At 34.2% G+C, this 20629-nt stretch overlaps 1 protein-coding gene across 5 annotated transcripts; it reads left to right on the forward strand.

The window, feature by feature from the left end:
- Positions 1 to 15813: 15813 nt before the first annotated feature.
- On the forward strand, positions 15814 to 20300 carry LOC107605030 (Tetratricopeptide repeat (TPR)-like superfamily protein). 5 transcript variants are annotated; one of them, XR_015886066.1, is made up of 4 exons: positions 15814 to 16475; positions 17155 to 17309; positions 17517 to 19156; positions 19384 to 20300. XR_015886066.1 is itself a non-coding variant. In XM_021104901.2 (4 exons), the coding sequence occupies exons 3-4, from the start codon at positions 17581 to 17583 to the stop codon at positions 19430 to 19432; spliced, it is 1551 nt and encodes a 516-aa protein (XP_020960560.1). In that variant the 5' UTR covers positions 15869 to 16475; positions 17165 to 17309; positions 17517 to 17580; the 3' UTR covers positions 19433 to 20300. The 5 variants fall into 5 exon arrangements, 3 of the variants coding, with proteins under 3 accessions (XP_020960560.1, XP_088347727.1, XP_020960561.1); XR_015886065.1 differs by having other exon boundaries at positions 15816 to 16475; positions 17165 to 17309; XM_021104901.2 differs by having other exon boundaries at positions 15869 to 16475; positions 17165 to 17309; positions 17517 to 19082.
- Positions 20301 to 20629: the final 329 nt, after the last annotated feature.

A 20629-nucleotide genomic window follows, 5' to 3' on the forward strand; every position in this document is an offset into this window, starting at 1 on the left:
CGTAGAGAAGAGCAAGAAAAAAAAAGCATTAGTACATCTCACAAATATCAATGTTCCACCACTCCATTATGCAATTTTACACATTTCTATTTGACTCAAAGGAGATCTCCCTGACTAGAAGAGGAAAGATGTAAAGGAAATAGGCTTGATAATGGGGAAGTGAAGAAGTGCATGAATAGGAAAGTATAATAAGGATTAAGGAAGGAAGAGGTGCTACACGTGACAAAGGGATAACTAAACCCTTTTTAGACTAATTATTTATTAATTACACATTCTCTTATGTTGCTTGTTTTAATTTGTCCTATTATATTAATCAAATTAATTAATTGTTTTGAGACGTACCTGAAAGAGATTGTAAATAATTGAATTTTGTGATATTTGGAGGTTTTGAAATGGTAGTGTACCTACAAGGAATTTCAATGGCCTAAATTAGTAAGAATTCAAATAGGTTTATGAAAACTATGATTAATAAATAATTGAGTTTGATGTGATATTTATAGGAAGAGTGATGATTTAATCATTATTCTTAAAAATCATCTGTAAAGTAAATTTTTCTTATTACATGAAGAGTTATCCACCTTGAGGTGGTTATCAGGCTCATTTTTTTAGATATGCCAGCACTATGTGTGTTATGCATTGATATGAAATATGAGGGTGCTATACATGGATGTGGGATAGCTTTTTTTGAAACATAGTGGAAAAAACCGGTCCATCTAATTTATTTGAAAAAAAAATTATCCATCAAATCAGAGGGTCCAAGTTGTGAGGGAGGGAAAATTTGAATTTTTGGAGTGGCTAATCGGACCGTGCGATTAGCTTTTTTTTTTTTAATCTTAAATCAAATCGGACCGTCCGAATTTGATTAATAAATATTTTTTTAAATACCTTAAAGGTAATCGCTGGGTCCAACTTGAATATAATATATTTTTTTAACACTATATAAGTATGTATAACTCATATTGGAGTGATTAGATCAGTTCAATTCATCGACTTCTTCCCTCAACTCCTCCATCTATCCTTCTTTATTCTTTCGAATCAAGGAAAAAAATTTGAGTGTGAAGTTTATTCATGTGAGTGAGAGAAATGGATGATAGAGTCTTACTCAAAGTATATTATTTTGGTCAAATTTTGTTACAAACAGCTGAAGCAGTAAAATTTGTTTGTGAAAATTTGTTAGATATTGTTATTCCATTCACAATCTCATTCGAAGAATGTGTGATTTGTGAGAAGATAGATTCTGGGTTGTCTAGGAGAATATCATGTATTTTATACAGATATCCCATACTGGTATTTGGTGGATTCGTTCAATTTCAAACCAAATATGTAACTGATGAAGCGAGCATGCAAGAGATGTTTTCAATGTACATTGAAAGTCGCGCTCAGATATCGTTCATTGAGGTGTATATTGAATTCGAATAATCTGAAGCCGACCGAAATATTGAACGGAAAGATTACAACAGTGACAGTGAGGATGAGTTTGAAAGTAATTACGAAGTTATTGGTCCAGACGGAGACGAAGACCAAGGTGACGGCACTATGGCACCAAATGTAACTGACGTGGAAAATGCACTCGCAAACGAACATCCGTTTGAGGAGCCATCTTTCATGCGAGTTTTGGATTTGGAAGCCATGCATGCTCCGGAGTTTCCGGAGTATACGAATATAGGTACGTAATTGCCTATATATATACACGAAGGATTAGAATTTTAAAATAATTTATATTAATCGATGTGACTAAATAGTTACGTGACATGTGATAATATACTTAATTAGCATTTGTTTGTGTGTTTGTTTAGTTAATAATATTATTTTTTAGTTAGTTATTGAATAAGTTAAATATTAATTAGTGTTTATTAATTATATTAAGACTGATGTAGTGAGTATTGATTTACTTTTAATTTCACTTATTAAATATTTATGCGACTGCTGTCATCATGGCAGAAATTCCTATTGTCGCAGATGGTGAATTTGTCGTGGGAATGAAATTTAGTTCCAGAGAAGTTGTTATTATGGCGATGAAAGATTATACTATCCGAAGAGGTGTAGACTACCGGGTATATGAGTCGGAGCCGCTGATATTTTATGCCAAGTGTACGTAGTATGGGTCAAGTTGTGATTGGCTTATCAGGGTTAGCATGATCAGCAAAAAGTACTGTTGGGTTATAAGAAAGTGAAGGATTACCATGTGTTCATAACACGCAGCGGAAGAAAATAAAATAATTGTAAAGATCTATTTTGTGCTTAAACTTTATTCCAATAAACAATATATATTTTAGATCAGATCTAAATACCTGTGTACGCTAGTAAAAATCTTTTTCTCCTTCGATGGTACGAAGGCGCTATGCATATCCACATCGAGACCAACCTTTGGTGTCAACTCTTTGACCAATGGACATCTGATCTAAATTGAGAAACCTCTTGAAACTCTTTGCATGCCGTAAAATTCTTCTCCAAGAATTAGGCTCACATATGTTTATGTGTGTAGAAGTAAAGGAATAAAACTCTTATGTTTTATTCTCATCTCCTCACTTTCCTCTACTCTTGGCATACATATATATAGTATGAGATTTGCTACTGATTTTAAATTTGAATCTCAATTCAAATTTAAATCATATCATAACTCAATTTGAAAATAGAATTAGTTAGGATATCATCCAAATTTAGAAATAGAATAACTAATTATTCTCAAATCTCATTTAATATTCTTAATTATCATACTATTATTATATTCTTGGTGCTAGCAAAGAATATAATAATATTCCATTTAAATTAATATCATTATTTATTTGATCAAATCAAATTAATAATTAAATAATACTATAGCAAAGATTAGAACACTCGTTAGTGTGTGACCCCATAGGTTCAATACTAAGCGAGTAGTAAATTAGTCATACTAAATTTACTAATCAAGGTTGGCGTCTAGCAACACTCCTCAACGACCCGATAGTATGAAGTAATATATTTTTACTAAGAACCTCAGAAGAACAAAGTATAATTCCTTCCATCTTTCCAGCTCTTGGTTAACTCTTAGAGTATGGTTTAATTGTCAAACTCTAACTTGTTACCATTATTATAATGAACTGTGAATGACCTAAGAAACTCATTTCTTCATTTATTCAATCCCCTTGGCCAAGGTTTTATTCATCTCAGTCATTATAATCATAGAGCTCAAACTCTTTACCAAGAGTTGATGGATTCTTTATTGACTAATCATTAATTCTACAAGTATTTAAATCATACCCAATATCCATTCAACTAGCACCCTAGGGTATTAGGTGTCCGAAATCAAAGTATAATAAATACATTGTTAATTACTATGACAGTCGCAGGTCAAAGGAAACTCTATTACCATGTTCATCTTGAAATATCCTATTGACAAATATACGGTAATTATAACCATTAGGAATTCTCAAAGTGAGTCAGTTCAATGGTCATATCTCTATATGCACCATCTATATATATAATTTAATAAATGAGATCTATTAATCTTCATCCAATGAAGACCGTTATATATATATTGATCTTTCCGGATGATTAATGTCCTTTTCTAATAATCCTATGATCAAGAACAATTTAGATTAAATTATAAAAGATTTATCCCTCAATATTATGATCGCTATCACAATGATAAATCTCTAAATTTAATTAAGGACTTTATTATATTAACATTTTAATATAATAATAATAACACATTATTTGACACGTGATTGATTGGATTGTGGTCATACTACTTATTCCCAACAATCTCCCACTTGCACGAGAGCCAATCATGATAGATTGGATCTTGGGCATACTATTATCTCAATAATCTCCCACTTGCACTAGAGCCAATCAATCATGTGTATAATTTTAATGCACATTTGTGTTTATCAAAACTCTTTTGACCTTAAACACCTTAACTTTTGAGCATGTTTGCTTGATCTTTTGTAAAATACACCTAGTGCATAATAAATATCACGTTTTCTCAAAACATGAAATCTCCCACTACAATAGTGCATAATTTTATTTTAAGGACAATCCTTATTGAACATGATTATAAAAAAATCTAAGTAACCATTAGATCTATCTTTATAGAATTGTATCATTATACAAATAGGCTACTTTTCGAAAACTTAGTTTGACGATCAAACTTTTTATACTTTCAGGAGAAAGTATATCCTCTATTGAGTGGTATACAAATTCTAATAAAAGTAATTGTACTCCCACTCTTTCTTTAAGATGGAATTCCTTTTCTAAAAAGAGTTCAACCTTTTATCACAAACACTTTGTCTTAAGAAAGGTGATAGAAATAATACGCATTATTTCTTTAGGGTAACCAATAAATTTCATTTATCAGATCTAATATCAATTCTATTATTGTGCAATCTTTTAACACATATAAGACATCTCCAAACTCTAATGTTCTTGAGTTTCAGCTTATGCCTTTTCCATATCTCATATGGATAAAAAAATTGATTTAGTGAGAAATTTGTTAATTTAGCAACATTTCTAAAATGTAGTCCAAATATTTAACAAACAGTGATTCTCAGCTAAATCAAATTCAAGTTTCTTTAAATATGATGGAGTACATATGTACTAATATTTGTACGTTGAGAGAATCTCATTCTCTATTCAATAGAATATCAATTAGATGTTAGAGATTTTACTCTAAGCTCGTATAATAAAAATACTCAATATCTTTATTATTAGCCAAACCAACCCTTAAGAGCAATTTTGATTCGCATCCTCAATACTCATATTGAACTTTTCTAAAAAGATCACAAATCTTAATCATATTAAGACCAATTATAAATTGTTTGTAACAAAATAAATCTCCAAAAATACTTGCAAGAGCAATTCTCGCAAAAGCCATTTTCCTAATGGCATTTCAATTTCTAAAGTTGTTTAATTTAAAATATATTGCCCAATACTCCCACTAGTTTAAACAAAATCTTTGATAGTCGTACTATCTTGCTTTGGACATCATACATCTTCTCAAGATGTTCAATAATAAATAGTAGGTTATCTTTGAAATTGGAACTCATGGTTGTCAAAACAACCCATGTAAAATAATATTATAAATACATCAAAAGTTCTGACTATTCCAAAGCCAATTTTATTGGAGAATATTATCATCTCAATGATAACTCTTTGAAAAAATAATTCTAAATTGTAGCCAATACATTACTTTTAAGTATGCCACACAAAAGGTGAACATATTTAAAAATTTAAAATATAAAAGTAAATTAAGAAATCTATATTTCTAGAAAAATTATTTAGAATCGCGAATGAGTATCTTGGTTGTCAAGTTGTTACTCATACCTAATTCTAAATAAATATGATTAAATTGTATCCCATACAATTATAATCCCAAATAATTATCTGGTTGTCAGACAATTATTTAACTGAATTACATTTTATACCCCTAGGTTATCTAAGTTCAAGTATAAAATTAATTCTCCTTATACATCATCATATGAATCAATAAATTCTGTCTTTGAGTACACGTCTCTTGTTTGTCAGGTTGCTCCTTGTAAACAAGAGATAAATTTATTTGTTTGGTAATCTCCTAACTTTTAGAATTTATCTCCATTGTTAGAGAATTTCTACCAGTATTCATGGATTAAATTTTATACTCCTAGGTTGTCTAGGTAAAAATATAAAATTAAATCCTTAATACATCAAATGTATACACTGATTATTATTTTGAAAATAAAACTCCTGGTTGTCAGGCCGCTCTTTATAATCAAGAACATTAGAAAAATTAATTTCTAAAATTATAGTGTTCAAAACACATCAATCAAATCAAAATTTGATTTTTCATGTACTAACGTTTAGCTTTAAAAAATTATTAAATCAAATTTGACCTTTATATATACACTTATATATATAAGAAACAAATAAAAAATATTTTACATCTTATTCCTTTTATTGTGATCAAAATCACATTAAAATTTAATATATAAAATCAAACAAAATATTTGATTATAAATATAACTATTATATTAAAAAAATGATAATTTAATCACAATTAAATAATTAACATTGAAATAAATTAACTATTAATTTATTAAAAAACCATCTCAATAGAAATAACTGCATCACATGCTTAAAATTTTTTTTGAATTAATCCTATTAATTCACAAATTTAAAAAAAATAGGAATAAAATTTAAACACAAAAGCCAAAGCTCTGATACCACTGAAGGATTACCATGTGTTCATAACATGCAGCGGAAGAAAATAAAGTAATCCTAAAGATCTATTTTGTGCTTAAATTTTATTCCAATAAACAATATATATTTTAGATCAAATCTAAATACCTGTGTACGCTAGTAAAAATCTTTTTCTCCTTTGATGGTACGAAGGCGCTATGCGTATCCACACCGAGACCAACCTTTGGTGTCAACTCTTTGACCAATGGACATCTGATCTAAATTGAGAAACCTCTTGCAACTCTTTGCACGCCATAAAATTCTTCTCCAAGAATTAGGCTCACATATGTTTATGTGTGTAGAAGTAAAGGAATAAAACTCTTATGTTTTATTCTCATCTCCTCACTTTCCTCTACTCTTGGCATACATATATATAGTATGAGATTTGTTACTGATTTTAAATTTGAATCTCAATTCAAATTTAAATCATATCTTGAAATTCTAAATCTGAATCCTTCAAATTTATGAATCATATCATAACTCAATTTGAAAACAGAATCAGTTAGGATCTCATCCAAATTTAGAAATAGGATAACTAATTATTTTCAAATCTCATTTAATATTCTCAATTATCATACTATTATTATATTCTTGGTGCTAGCAAAGAATATAATAATATTCTATTTAAATTAATATCATTATTTACTATAGCAAAGATTAGAACACTCGTTAGTGTGTGACCCCATAGGTTCAATACTAAGCGGGTAGTAAATTAGTCATACTAAATTTACTAATCAAGGTTGGCGTCTAGCAACACTTCTCAACGACCCGATAGTATGAAGTAATATATTTTTACTAAGAACCTTAGAAGAACAAAGTATAATTCCTTCCATCTTTCCAGCTCTTGGTTAACTCTTAGAGTATGGTTTAATTGTCAAACTCTAACTTGTTACCATTATTATAACGAACTGTGAATGACCTAAGAAACTCATTTCTTCATTCATTCAATCTCCTTGGCCAATGTTTTATTCATCTCAGTCATTATAATCATAGAGCTCAAACTCTTTACCGAGAGTTGATGGATTTTTTATTGACTAATCATTAATTCTACAAGTATTTAAATCATACCCAATATCCATTCAACTAGCACCCTAGGGTATTAGGTGTCCGGAATTAAAGTATAATAAATACATTGTTAATTACTATGACAGTCGCAGGTCAAAGGAAATTCTATTACCATGTTCATCTTGAAATATCCTATTGACAAATATACGGTAATTATAACCATTAGGAATTCTCAAAGTGAGTCAGTTCAATGGTCATATCTTTATATGCACCATCTATATATATAATTTAATAAATGAGATCTATTAATCTTCATCCAATGAAGACCATTATATATATATTGATCTTTTCGGATTATTAATGTCCTTTTCTAATAATCCTATGATCAAGAACAATTTAGATTAAATTATAAAAGATTTATCTCTCAATATTATGATCACTATCACAATGATAAATCTCTAAATTTAATCAAGGACTTTATTATATTAACATTTTAATATAATAACAATAACAAATTATTTGACACGTGATTGATTGGATTGTGGTCATACTACTTATTTCCAATAGGAAGTATAATGGTAGTCACACTTGTACCAGAGCAACCATTTCTCTGGATCATTCGAAGCTGGATTCGAACACAATTGGATTCTAAATATGAAGATAGGATGTAAGTGTAAGATAATGTTACCTGTTTGCAAGCGGAAAACTGCGGGGTTCTCTAGGAACCGGCGCTAGATATGGTAGACGAATCCAAACTCAGGCTAGCAGAAGTGTTAGCGGACCATCGATTTTCTTACAGTCAAAATGAGATGTCCTGCATAATGCTCTGTACAGGTGTGCCAGGCATGCGAACCCCCACTGTACTACCCGCCGATACTGCCAAAATCATGAAGCAAAGGCAGGAACTTCAAGTACCTCTGCATAGATGCCCCAGACTTATCTCCAAACAAGACTGTACCAAATAACAACATAATGTGGCATTTCACGTACCTCTGTATGTTGTTTTCGTCAACAAACTGTAATCGTTCTTTTAGATCCCGAAGCCACGTCAATTTTATGCAGCTTCCTCTTTAGGCTGACTTTTTCGGTGCAACTCCAAATTGCTGCAAACACTCTACCTCTAAGGCTTCAAAACTACTCATAGTCATCCCTATCACTAGAAGACCGTCCGTTGGAAGACCAAGAATAACAGCAACATCTTCCAGTATCACAGCACATTCACCAATCGAAAAGTGAAAGGTATGTATGTCTGGATACCACCTTTCCACTAGAGCATTTACCAGTTCTTTTTGACATTGAACTATTCCAATTTGGAAAACATAAAAAAAATCGGTAAATCATAAATGCTCCTTCACCCTATCATCGTACCGATCCAGAGGCCGTGGGTGATCACATGTCAAATAACGTGAACTCTACAAAAATATATCAAATTATGAGTAAAATCATTAACAATTACTAATTTACTACTAAAAGATAATAATTATCTAACTAAGGCAACCGTTTTATTAAACTCATACTAAACTTTTTATTAATTAGCTAATTTAGTAATTACCATATAATTATCATACATAATTTTACTAAATCCAATTTACTAAAGCCCCGAGTAATTAACTTAACTGCTAAATTTAATTAACAACCCTATAAATTATTTCAAATGCTTTTTAAAATATAAAAATTATGATATTATTATTATACATATTTTATTCATTCTGTTCTCAATTGAGGATTCAATTACATAATTATTTATTTATTTAGTCATACATAATTCCTATATCACTAACAACAAACTACCTTACTACTAATAATAACTAATAAATAAATTCAATTCTTATTTAACTAATAATATTTCACTTTATTAAACCCTCAACTACACTAACATATTTATGTCAATTAAAAATCTAACGACAAACATAAAATTATTACTGAAGCCAAAATATATTATATCTTACAAAACCTACCTAATTATTACTTAAAACTCTCAAAACTATTCCCAAAAATTATACAACAATTAAACGTAATAATTAATTATAATTTCTAAAATTATTACAAAAAATTCTAAACATATATTTTTACTAATCTATCTCATTACATTAATTTAAATATTATCATTAATTAAAATATTCACTAACTAACTAATTAACTATATATATATATATATATATATTCAACTATAAATTTATAAGTTCTAACGGTAATCACAATTTCTTAACCTACCTGTTCCTAAATTTAATTTCTAACAATAATAATAATAATTCTATAACATATAAAATTTACTTCATTTAAATATATGTTCCTAAATTTCTAACAACAATAATAATAATTCTAAAATATAAAAAAATTTAAAAAATATACTCACATAATTAGAGTGGCTGAAATAATTTATAACATAAAATTTAAGACAATCAACATCTTTATATTTTCTTTCTTTGGCATTGTAAATTTTTTCTTCAGGTTGCATGAAGAAGAAGGAGTTCTAGAGGCTGAAGAAGAAGAGAGAAAATGGACTGCTGGTGGGGTTCACTATGAAAAGGGAGTGAGTTGAGCTTCGAAGAAGCATGTTGGTATAAGAGGGCACTGCTCTGGGAAAAGGAATGGGCGACATGTGGCGAACATCACACAAATTGAACGATCCGATTTATGCTCCTTTAATCGGACCGTCCGAGTTCCTTCAGCGAACTCCTTCCGTCCTACTTCATTGTCCCTGACACCACATGCAGGTTAAGTACCCATGTTCTCTATGACGCGGTATCATACCAATCTCCTCTCCATATTAAAATAAAAAAATGGTGGTTATCATCCTAAGAATATTATCTATTAAAAGTGGAATGACAAGTCATTATTTACCGCACAAATCGGATATCGAATAGGTCAGATAGGGTAATCCACATTTCATTGAGCGCTTTTCCCTAACTCTAGGCCGATCTCATTGGGTTTGGTTAAGGTGACCCATTTATTTGGGACAGTATCTCACGGTAAATTTTAAAATGTTAGATTTAATAGTATTTGTATAATTTTGGGAGTGTTTGAGAATATTCTAGATGGTTTTGAAACGTTCTAGAATATCCTAGAAGGTTCTAAAAGACTCTGAAAGGTCATAGAATAATCTAGAAGATTCTGGATATATATAGAAGTACGAAGAATAGTGTGGAATAATCTAGAAGTATTTAGAAAATTGTGGTAGGATACATATTTGTAATGAAGGTTTTGGATGATTAATCTGGACCGTTATTAGATTTAATCCTAACTATCCATTGAAGAGGAGGATGTCTATAAATAGGAGGTGAGAGTTAGAGTTTGAGTGTGTGAGTCATTTGTAATAAACACTTGAGTAATAAAGTGTTCTTTCCACCAAAACTTTCTTTCTCTTATATTCTTAGCTTTCTTGCTAAATATTGAGGGTTAGGCTGACTTGGTCTTAGCTCAAGAGGTTGAGTAAGTTCGAGTGTCACTACGGTAGTGTTGAAGTGTGTTCAAAGTTGTGACAAGTAGCTTTAATATTTGGGACAAGATTTGAAAATTAGTTAATATAATTAATAATTAGTTATAGTTGACTATAAGTTTAATTAATTAAGTCTAAAAGTATGATTTTAATTGTATAAAATAAATAAATGATAAATAATAGATAAGAAAAAAAATTACGAAAAATAAAATTGGATGGAGAAGGATTTCTAAAATTCTTTTGCTAAATTCATAAAAACCAAGTGTAATGATATTTATTTTGAATTTTTTTTTTATCAAAAGAAACTATTTTAACTATTCGCTATGACATTACCCTAATGTAATAGATAGACAGTGATACGAATTTGTATCAATAAATAGAGAGAATTAGAGATGATAAGAGAGAATAGAAAAGAAATTCCTAGAATTAGGGTGAAAGAGGGAAAGTAGAATTTTCAATTATATCATGCATATCCCACATTATTACATCATACTCCTCTTTATAGTATAATTCTTTAATTGGGCTAACTCAATACTAATCCTATCATTGAATTTGTATAAAAAACTAGAGAGAATTACAGAGAATATCAGAGAAAATAGAAGAGAAATTTCTATAATTAGGACCAAGGAGAGAAAGTGAAATTTTCAATTACATCATGCATATCCCATATTATTACATCATACTCCTCTTTATAGTATAATTCTCTAATTGGGCTAGCCCAATACTAATCCTATCATTATCCTACCTTTCAAAATAACCTTGTCCTCAAAGTTGCAGAAAAAATATAAATCCTAATAAAAATTGTAAAAGCTAATTACAAGTAATAAAAAAAATTAGCAATCCTAAAATAACATTTTCTATGCTACTGCTAAAAAAAAATATTTACCATCAGGATCCCATTGCTTAAAAAAATTTTGACCCACTAATTATATAAAAGAATTTGGTTTATACCTTAGCCCAACTTTTGGCACACAGTAGAAGTCCAAACCTTGGATAGGGTGCAACATCTTTTCCTCATTCTCATTGATGAAGAGGAAAAGGCACCTACCGAGCGTTGTTGGCCACTGCACTACCCAGAGATGCACCCGCCGCCGCTGCCAATGCGTCCAACCCGCAGCCACCCCTCCACGGTGCACGTCGGCTGCCACTATTTCCGGCCATCCCCGCGCCTGAAACAGCCCCATCGTTCTGATCCTGCTTCTTCTCTGGTGCCATCCCATTCTCGCGCTCCCAAGGAAACACTGCCGCCATCAGTGCTGGTGGCTTGGCCACAATCGGAGAAACACACCATGATTGACTTGCAGCCACCACGACGTTCGTCTCGGAAGGCTTCGCTTCAAGCACCGTCCGTCTCGTCGCCTCTCTGCCCACAATCACCCCTGCCTCCCAACCGTCTTCTGCGTCCGTTCCACCCTCCGCCTTAATCTCTGTCGGTGCATGCTCACCCAAGACCGCCGCGAGCATCTGCTCTCCCTTCTCGGAGACGCCGTCCTCGGTGACGCGATCAGAGATGATCAGAGAGAATAGAAAAGAAATCTCTAAAATTATAGTCAAAGAGGAAAGTAGAGTTTCCAATTACATCATGCATATCTCACATTATTACATCATACTAAGATAGTATAATTCTCTAATTGGGCTAGCCCAATACTAATCCTATCAGATAGATGAATAACAGTTGTTTATAATGCAAGAAGAATCAGTAAAATATTTTCAATGCAACTAAGTATCTTTTAAAAATTATCCATCATTCAGTTTTTAGAAGAGAGAAAAACTAAAAAACAAATATCTTTTTATAAAAAACAAGTAATTTTTTATAAAAATGGATATTTAAATTAATTAAATAATATTATTTAAATTAAAAGACAGACTAAACACTAAAAATTTAAAGGACAAATAGCATTTCTCAAATATTTACACCGAAATCTTATTATAAAAAAAATCCCATAATAAAAAAGTTAACAAAAAAAATTAAAAAAATGTTTGAGAGTTATTAAAATTTATTATTTTTAGTTATTAATTAATTATTAATATTTAAAAATATGGAATAAATAATATTATTAAATTAAAAGAATTAGGCTAAAACAATTAAATTTATAATTAAATAATGACCTAAAATAATAAATTTTAAGGGTAATTTTCTCAAATAAATAAAATGGGCCTCAAAATTACCTGATTACACATTTTCAGAAACGAAGACGTAATTGAATTTTTTGACGAATCTATAGAAACCGCTATTGCCAGCAGCGGATTAGGGTATAATGTAAACCGCTACTGGCAGCCGTGGTTTACAAGCAAGGAAGTTTAAACAGAAACCGCTATAGGCAGTAGCGGTTTCTGTGCAGCACGATTTGACCATAAACCGCTACAGGCAGTAGAGGTTTATGCATTGGAGGAAATCAACGTAAACCGCTATAGGCAGTAGCGGTTTACGTGGAGGGTGTGTCAAGGCTGGTTGCCTATAAATACCCTTCCAAGGCAATTGAGGTGAGAAGAGTATCATTTCTCACAAATGGATGGGGAGGAGTGTTTTGTGGCTTTGGTGCATTGCTCTGGAAAAAAAAAAAATAAAAGGCACGGGGTTAAATTTACACACAGGGAACCCCTTAGTGTTTTTATTCGGTTGTCGAGTACGTTGGCAGAGATAAAACAGAGCATATTACAGAAGTTTGGTGTGTGCAGGACCAAGTGGATTAAAAAATTGTTCTACAAGATTTCCATTGCCGTTGTGTCTGTCGGTGTGAAGTATGAGATGTTTGTCATAGGGTTCGATGAAGACTTGCAGGTCTTGTTTCACTGTCGGCGGAGTTTTTCGAAGGTTAGAATTTCCGAGTTGTTTGCGAAGTTGGAAGATGGCGTCGACAGTTTTGGGGCATCTGCGCCAAATCCTCAGTCGACGACGATGGGTGGTGCCTCCACGTCAATGCCGGTGGTCGCACCTTCTGGTCCCATCCACGATCCTCCGTGTGTTGCGATTGGTACTGGTAGTGTGCCTGTTGGTGTTCCCGATTTTGACTATGAGGTTGGACCGGATCGTGTTGAAAATGCCATGCGAAATGATGATTCAGCGGATGAGCCGGTCAACATTGTTGGTGACAGTGAGGATGATATTCCGAGCACCACACATACACCCCAAGGAGCACCGGGTTCCGGCACACAGCAATATCCTCCACACTTGTCAGCGTTGATCTTGGAAGCCATTGGCGAACAGCGAGAGATGGGGGAGACGTATGTGGGTCAGGGTTTGCATGATGTAACCGGTCTGACTGAATTTCGTCTTGGCCAATCTTTCCAGAGTAAGGAGGAAGCCGTGCTGAGTGTGAAGGATTACAGCATCCGGCGTGGAGTTGAGTACAAGGTGATGGAATCGGACACATGCATCGATACAACCACGCCAACGCGGAAGATCCCCAACTATAACTCCCCATGTCATCAAGATTCACCACAAAGGGCAACCACCGAATATGAACCCGGTTCGCACTCTTGTCCCCAAATAACTGAGTGGATAACAACATCATGATGTAGGCACATGCATATATGCGAACAGTGTCCTCGGTCGCATCTTCTGGCAACACCCGAAACCTCTCATGAAACCATGTGAAGTGGACGGTCATCTGCTTGACCTTATTCGGTGGAGGCAGCTCACCGAATAAATCCTGAAACCATTCCCAGGCTGATCGGCCACCCTCCATGAAATTTTCAAACTCTGCAAGGCGGTAATAGCCCTCCCATCAATAGGTAACCCAAGTTGAAATGCCACATCTTGCAGTGTCACTGTGCACTCTCTAAAAGGCATATCAAAAGTATGCGTCTCCGGACGCCACCTCTCAATGAACGCACTAACCATAGCCTCATCCAACTAGAACCAACGACTGTTTAGCCTGGTCAAGTGGTACAAACCAGCCCTCTCTAAATAAGGTATGATTCTGTCATGCATTGGCATATTTTGTTGCCGCCTCATACTGTAGATACACCTACTTGGCTGCACCATGCACGAAAGACATCCACAACGTTATTCAAATTTACATGCAACATGGAAAAATCTTAACTCATTCGACCGAATAAATAAATAAATACTGCCACACAATGACACAACTAAACAATTAATTAATTAAATTATTATTCACTTATACATTCAACCTGTTAAATCTTTGATTCGTTAGATACTTCAAAAACCGGTTATAAACTTCAAATTTCGGTTTTCCAAAGGGAACATACAAAATAAACAAGTTCTTAACCTGAATCGATTTATGGCTAAATACCGGTTTCTTAGCTATATTTTAAACAAAATATTTAAAATTAAAATTAAAATTAAAATGATCTTCACCTATTATTCCAATGTCGTCTAACCTAGCATATACCGTCACTACATTCCACCCCTAAGTAAGATCTAACAGTCAAGTAGCATTTACACCCTACATTCCATAACCTATCTAACAAATGTTAATACTTAGATAAATAAAATAAAGCTAACCTCGTCGGCAATGGCACCGGCAGCATTGGCAACACCATTCAGTCGATATAAGCTCTGTTCATTTGCCATGCTCTCTACCTCAAGTCAGCGCTTGAAAAAATCCTAAAACCCTCCTCCAAGTGCTCCTCCTTCTCTCTACAACTTTTCTCTCTCTAGGCAACCCCACAAGCAAAACACAAATGAAATCCGCGACTGCAAGCCACAGATTATATATAGACACACCCTCCACGTAAACCGCTACTACCTATAGCGGTTTACATTGATTTCTTCCAATACATAAACCGCTACTGCCTATAGCGATTTTTGTTTAAACTCCCTTACTCGTAAACCGCAGCTGCCAGTAGCAGTTTATATTATACCCTAATTCGCAACTGATAGTAGCGATTTCTATAGATTCGTCAAAAAATACAATTACGTCTTCGTTTGTAAAATTGTATAATCAAGTAATTTTAAGTCCCATTTTATTTATTTGAGAAAATTGTCCAAATTTTAATGACCCTAACATCTCTCAATTTCCCACCGTACAAATTAAGAAAAGGAAACTCGAGAACTATGATTCTAAAATCCAGACTAGACTTATTTGCGGTTGGATTCTTCAAGAAAAATTACCATTTAAAAATTGTTCAAGAACCGGTAAATCGACTGATCGGATTAGATCGGGACCTGGCCAGTTTGTATAAAACGACACAGTTTGGATTAAAGTTAAAAAAACAAAAGAGAAACTGAACGGCAAAAGCCAAGCCCCTTCTCGGCTTCTCCTCACACACGTTCCTTTTCCGGTTTTCCCTCAACGCTCAAACAATGTTCTAAAAACTAAAAAGTAAAAACTAAACCAAATTGGTTAAGTGATCGATTTTGGTTAAGATGTAAAACAGCCTTACAAAAATTGATTAGATAATCGGACAAACCAGCGGTTAATCGGTAAATCACCGGAACCGGCCGGGTTTTTTCACGGTCTTTGGTTCAGACGTTCAGTGCATCCGTGAAAAACGACGGCGTTTTGCAATCACAAGGAAGAAGAACGAAGAAATATCCCACCCACTTTCTCTCCCACTCTGAAACTTAACCCTAAGCCCAGCCAGCCACCATCACCGTCCCTCATCGCTGAACTCTTCTCCTCCGGTACAGGGTGCTGTCGCCGCCGGCGGGGACAAAGCGTGGGTGCCGTCGCACTCTTCTCATCGCATCGCCGAACTCTTCTTAGTTCTCATCGCTCCTCTTCTCGTCATCGAGCTCTCTCTCTCTGTCCGAGGCCAGCATCCCTCTTCGAGCTGTCTGTTGCTCTCAGTCCGAGTTCACTTCCCCTCCTCCGTTGCCGTCACTTCCCATTCCTCCGTCGCCGTCACTTGCCTTCCTCCTTCGCCACCAGTAAGCAGTGCTGCTTCAATTTATTTTTGCTTGTTTTGTACTTTCGTTTGGTTTTCTGATTTCTGATTTTGTTAATTTCTGCTTATTTTGAGTTACTGAATTTCTGAGTTTGTAAGCCTCCATCCCTCCACTGCTTCTTCAGTTTCATTTTTGGGAGTTAATTGCTGTTTCTCTGGATTTAATTACGTTGATTGTTGATTGTTGTTTTTCTGGGTTAATTGTTGTTTTCTGAGTTAATTTTCTTCATAGTTCATTGTTATTAACGGGGCTGGATTGTTGTTATTTTGTTCTGACTTCTGGGTTGATTATTGTTGATTATTGGTAATTTTCTGAGTTATTTCTGTGCTATTGTTCTAATTCTGAGTTAATTTAGTAGTTGTTGGCTTGTTCCTGAGTAAAATTAGTTAAACTTAAAAACTTTTTTGTAATTGTTGGCTCTTCTGGTGGCGGATAAGTGTTATCCTTATGTGCTTCACTGCATTGTTAAGTTTTGCTATATTCTGATTTCTGAGTTGTTGGTTACTGATTTTTCTGATTCTGACTCGTTGATGGTGCTTTGCTGGGAATGAGGGTGTCAATATGTAATTGAATTAGATTTACTGTATACCAGTGTACCAGTCAAGTACACTGGTCACTGGTACATGTGAAAATCTTCCAAAATTTTAATCATAACGAATAGACGGCTGCAGTGACGAAGCTGTGACTGACGACATAGCAGCGACCGTGATACTGGGAGAGGAGAATAGAGGCTGCCACGGCAAGAGCAGATCGGCAGCAAAAGCAGAGGACCTCTGGCGAGACTGGCTGGGGTGGGTGCGGCCCAAGGAAACAGAGGTAAGGTCTGCTTTGCTTTTGCTTCTTGTTTGTTGCCCTTCTATATTTTTGTTTTTTCTTGTATCTGTATGAATATGCTCAACAAGTAAGTTCAATTAATCATTATTTTTCCAAGTATACTTTATTAATTTTGATATAAGATATTAGCTCTCATTATTCGTTGCTTGATGGAAAACCTAATTTTCTTTATGCTTACTTGTCTAGCAGGGTTTTGTTCCTCAGTCTCTTTTTGTTACTGTGGCTGTTTTGAGTTCACTTGAAAATCACCCCTATGCACTCAATATATCGTTCTACTGCCAGCGATTCCGCTAGCCTATGTTGTAAGGTTCTGGTATCTAGAAGTTTCTCTTCACAGTTAGTATCTTCTCACTGTGTAGGAGCTAGAGAGTTTTGGCATGAAGAACAATGTCTAGGGCTTACTAAATATGCTGACATTCTCATTGCAAAAGCTAGCAAAGGGAACAGCGACCAAGAAATTCTCCGGTCTCTGTTCAATGATCCAGCTTGTGATGGTATACATCTCTCTCAGAACCTTATTCAAAGGTTACTCCATCGATTTAAAGACGATTGGAGGTCTGCATTGGGGATATTCAAATGGGCCGGTTTGCGATCAGGCTTTAGACACTCGCCGGAATCGTATGATATGATGATAGACATATTAGGGAAAATGAAGCAAATGGAAAAGTTGAGAGATTTCTTGGAAGAAATGCATGAGGTGGGTCTTGTTACTCTGAATACTATAGCTAAGGTGATGAGGAGGTTTGTTGGTGCAGGACAGTGGGAAGATGCAGTAAGGATATTTGATAGCTTAGAATCTCTTGGGTTGGAGAAGAACACCGAATCCATGAACTTGTTGCTTGATACGCTATGCAAAGAGGAATTTGTTGAACAAGCTCGTGAAATTTTCTTGGAGCTAAAGCAGCACATTGCTCCAAATGCTTATACGTTTAACATACTTATACACGGCTGGTGCAAAGTCCGTCGTGTGGACGAGGCACAGTGGACAATCCAAGAGATGAAAGGACATGGTTGTCACCCTTGTGTTATAAGTTACTCAACCATCATCCAATGCTATTGCCAAGAACAGAATTTTGACAGGGTCTACGAGCTGCTTGATGAAATGCAAGCACATGGTTGCTCCCCAAATGTGGTCACTTATACTACCATCATGTCTGCATTGGCGAAGGCAGAAAAATTTGAGGAAGCTTTGCAATTAGTTGAGAGAATGAGGTCTGTTGGATGCAAACCTGATACCTTATTCTATAATTCATTCATTTACACATTAGGGAGAGCAGGCAAAGTAGATGATGCTACGTTTGTATTCAAGGTGACGATGCCTAATGATGGTGTTGTCCCAAATACATCCACCTATAATTCAATGATTTCTATGTTCTGTCATTATGCACAAGAGAATAGGGCTTTTGACACATTGCGGGAGATGCAAGATGCGGGCCTCTGTAAGCCTGATCTTCAAACTTACCACCCAATGATCAAATTATGCTTTAAAACGGGAAAAATAGATAGTTGGTTGAAGGATATATTGAATGACATGGTCAACAAACATCATCTTGGTCTTGATATCTCTACCTATACACTTCTAATTCATGGGCTCTGTAGAGCAGATAGATACAAGTGGGCATACTCTTTATTTGAGGACATGATTGATCAAGATGTAATGCCTAGATTGAAAACTTGTCGTTTGCTATTGGAAGAAGTCAAACAGAAAAATATGTATGAAGCCTCCGAGAAAATTGAGGACCTTATGAAGAAAATGTAAATGCACAAGTATTTATGCAGTCTGGTTGCATGTTTTTTCCAGTTTGATTCAGATATACGATAAAAAGAAGGTAGTTGATAACAATGTATAACATTGTATTGAAATTTGTAATCCGGTTGGATTGCCTGGTTGTTCTAGTGATCTAGCTATACACAACTAATTTCTTGGTCTAGGTGTTATAAAAGTAAGCAATGTTAAGCAGTGTTGTAATGTTACTAGGTTTTCCATTTAAATTCGATATTTTTTGAAGTAGAAAATGAACATGTAACTAAATTTTCTCAAGTTGGCACTCTGCAGGTTTTCAAATATGGTTTCTCCAATGATTGCTGAGGTTAGCGAAACATAATGTGGCATTTGAATCAAACGAGTAGGGTTTTGCAGAGATTGAGATACTAGTATGGAATATTGAAATGAGAATACTGGAGCTTACTTGCCTGAAGCCTCTGTCCATACTCTTGATGTATATATTGCTGCCAGTCACAGGCATACAAGTACCAGAGACCACCCAAATCCTATCGGTTCAGTGCCGAGTGATAATATCAAATTTTATCACTATCAAGCAAATGGAAAGTAAAACACAACTGAGCTACCTATGTTGTGAAAATATCCTTGCTCGTTTTCTTTGCTTGGTTAATGTCTTGCTACTTTTTAACGGCAAGCAACAACAATACTTCGTAGAAGCTTACATTGATGCTAAAAGAAGGTAGTTTTGGTGTTAGATCATGACTGAGAAGGGAAAAGGCAAGTACTGCAATTATGGTTCGCTGATCAGAATGTGAGGTTCTAGATCCAGAGTGGTAATGGAAATCTTAACTAGCAGTGTGAGATTTGGCATGTGAATGAGTTGAATAGGGTAAGTAGATCATTTGGGAAATGCAGTTAAAGTAGCAGCTCAAGTGCAGGTCAAAGCTTTTCATGTGCCTACTACTCCTTTCACATCAATGACTTGTTCTTGTTCATTTAGGTTATGCTCTCATCTTTCCCATTCAGTGAAATTCCTTAATTCCCTCTTGTGTTTTTTAATCTTAATAGTATAGAGTATGCAAACTGGTTTACAGTTTATATTTTGTTATTTAACTTAATGAACTTGTAGATTCAGGAAGTTGCTGCTTATCTGTTGTAAATTGTTAGTACAATTATTTACCAGGTATTTAAGATTTTGCTGAAGGCCAAATGAACCCTACAGTTGATAAATATTTATCAGCCATTTCACATATTTGATTTGTATGGTGCCGTTGTAAATTTTGTATGCCAATGCTGCCAATTGTAAGAAGGCTTTTGGAGTTTTGGAGGTAGAACAGTGGTCCTGATTTTCTCTATAGCTAAAGCAACATATGTGAAAGAATGGGAGAGAATGATGAATCAACTAAAAGAGCTAAAGAGAGTGTTATGACAAGTTGGCAACACTTGATCTAAAAGTGTGGACAAAGTCTCATTTTAAGGATGTTATGTACCAAACTTCCTCTATGTCCATGTTATATATACGAGATATTAGTTATCAAAATCCTTAAAAAATGATTCGGATTTGTACATTAATATTATA

This window comes from Arachis ipaensis, chromosome B6, assembly GCF_059453495.1.
Source record: "Arachis ipaensis isolate K30076 ecotype BB chromosome B6, ASM5945349v1, whole genome shotgun sequence".
Lineage (NCBI taxonomy): Eukaryota > Viridiplantae > Streptophyta > Magnoliopsida > Fabales > Fabaceae > Arachis > Arachis ipaensis.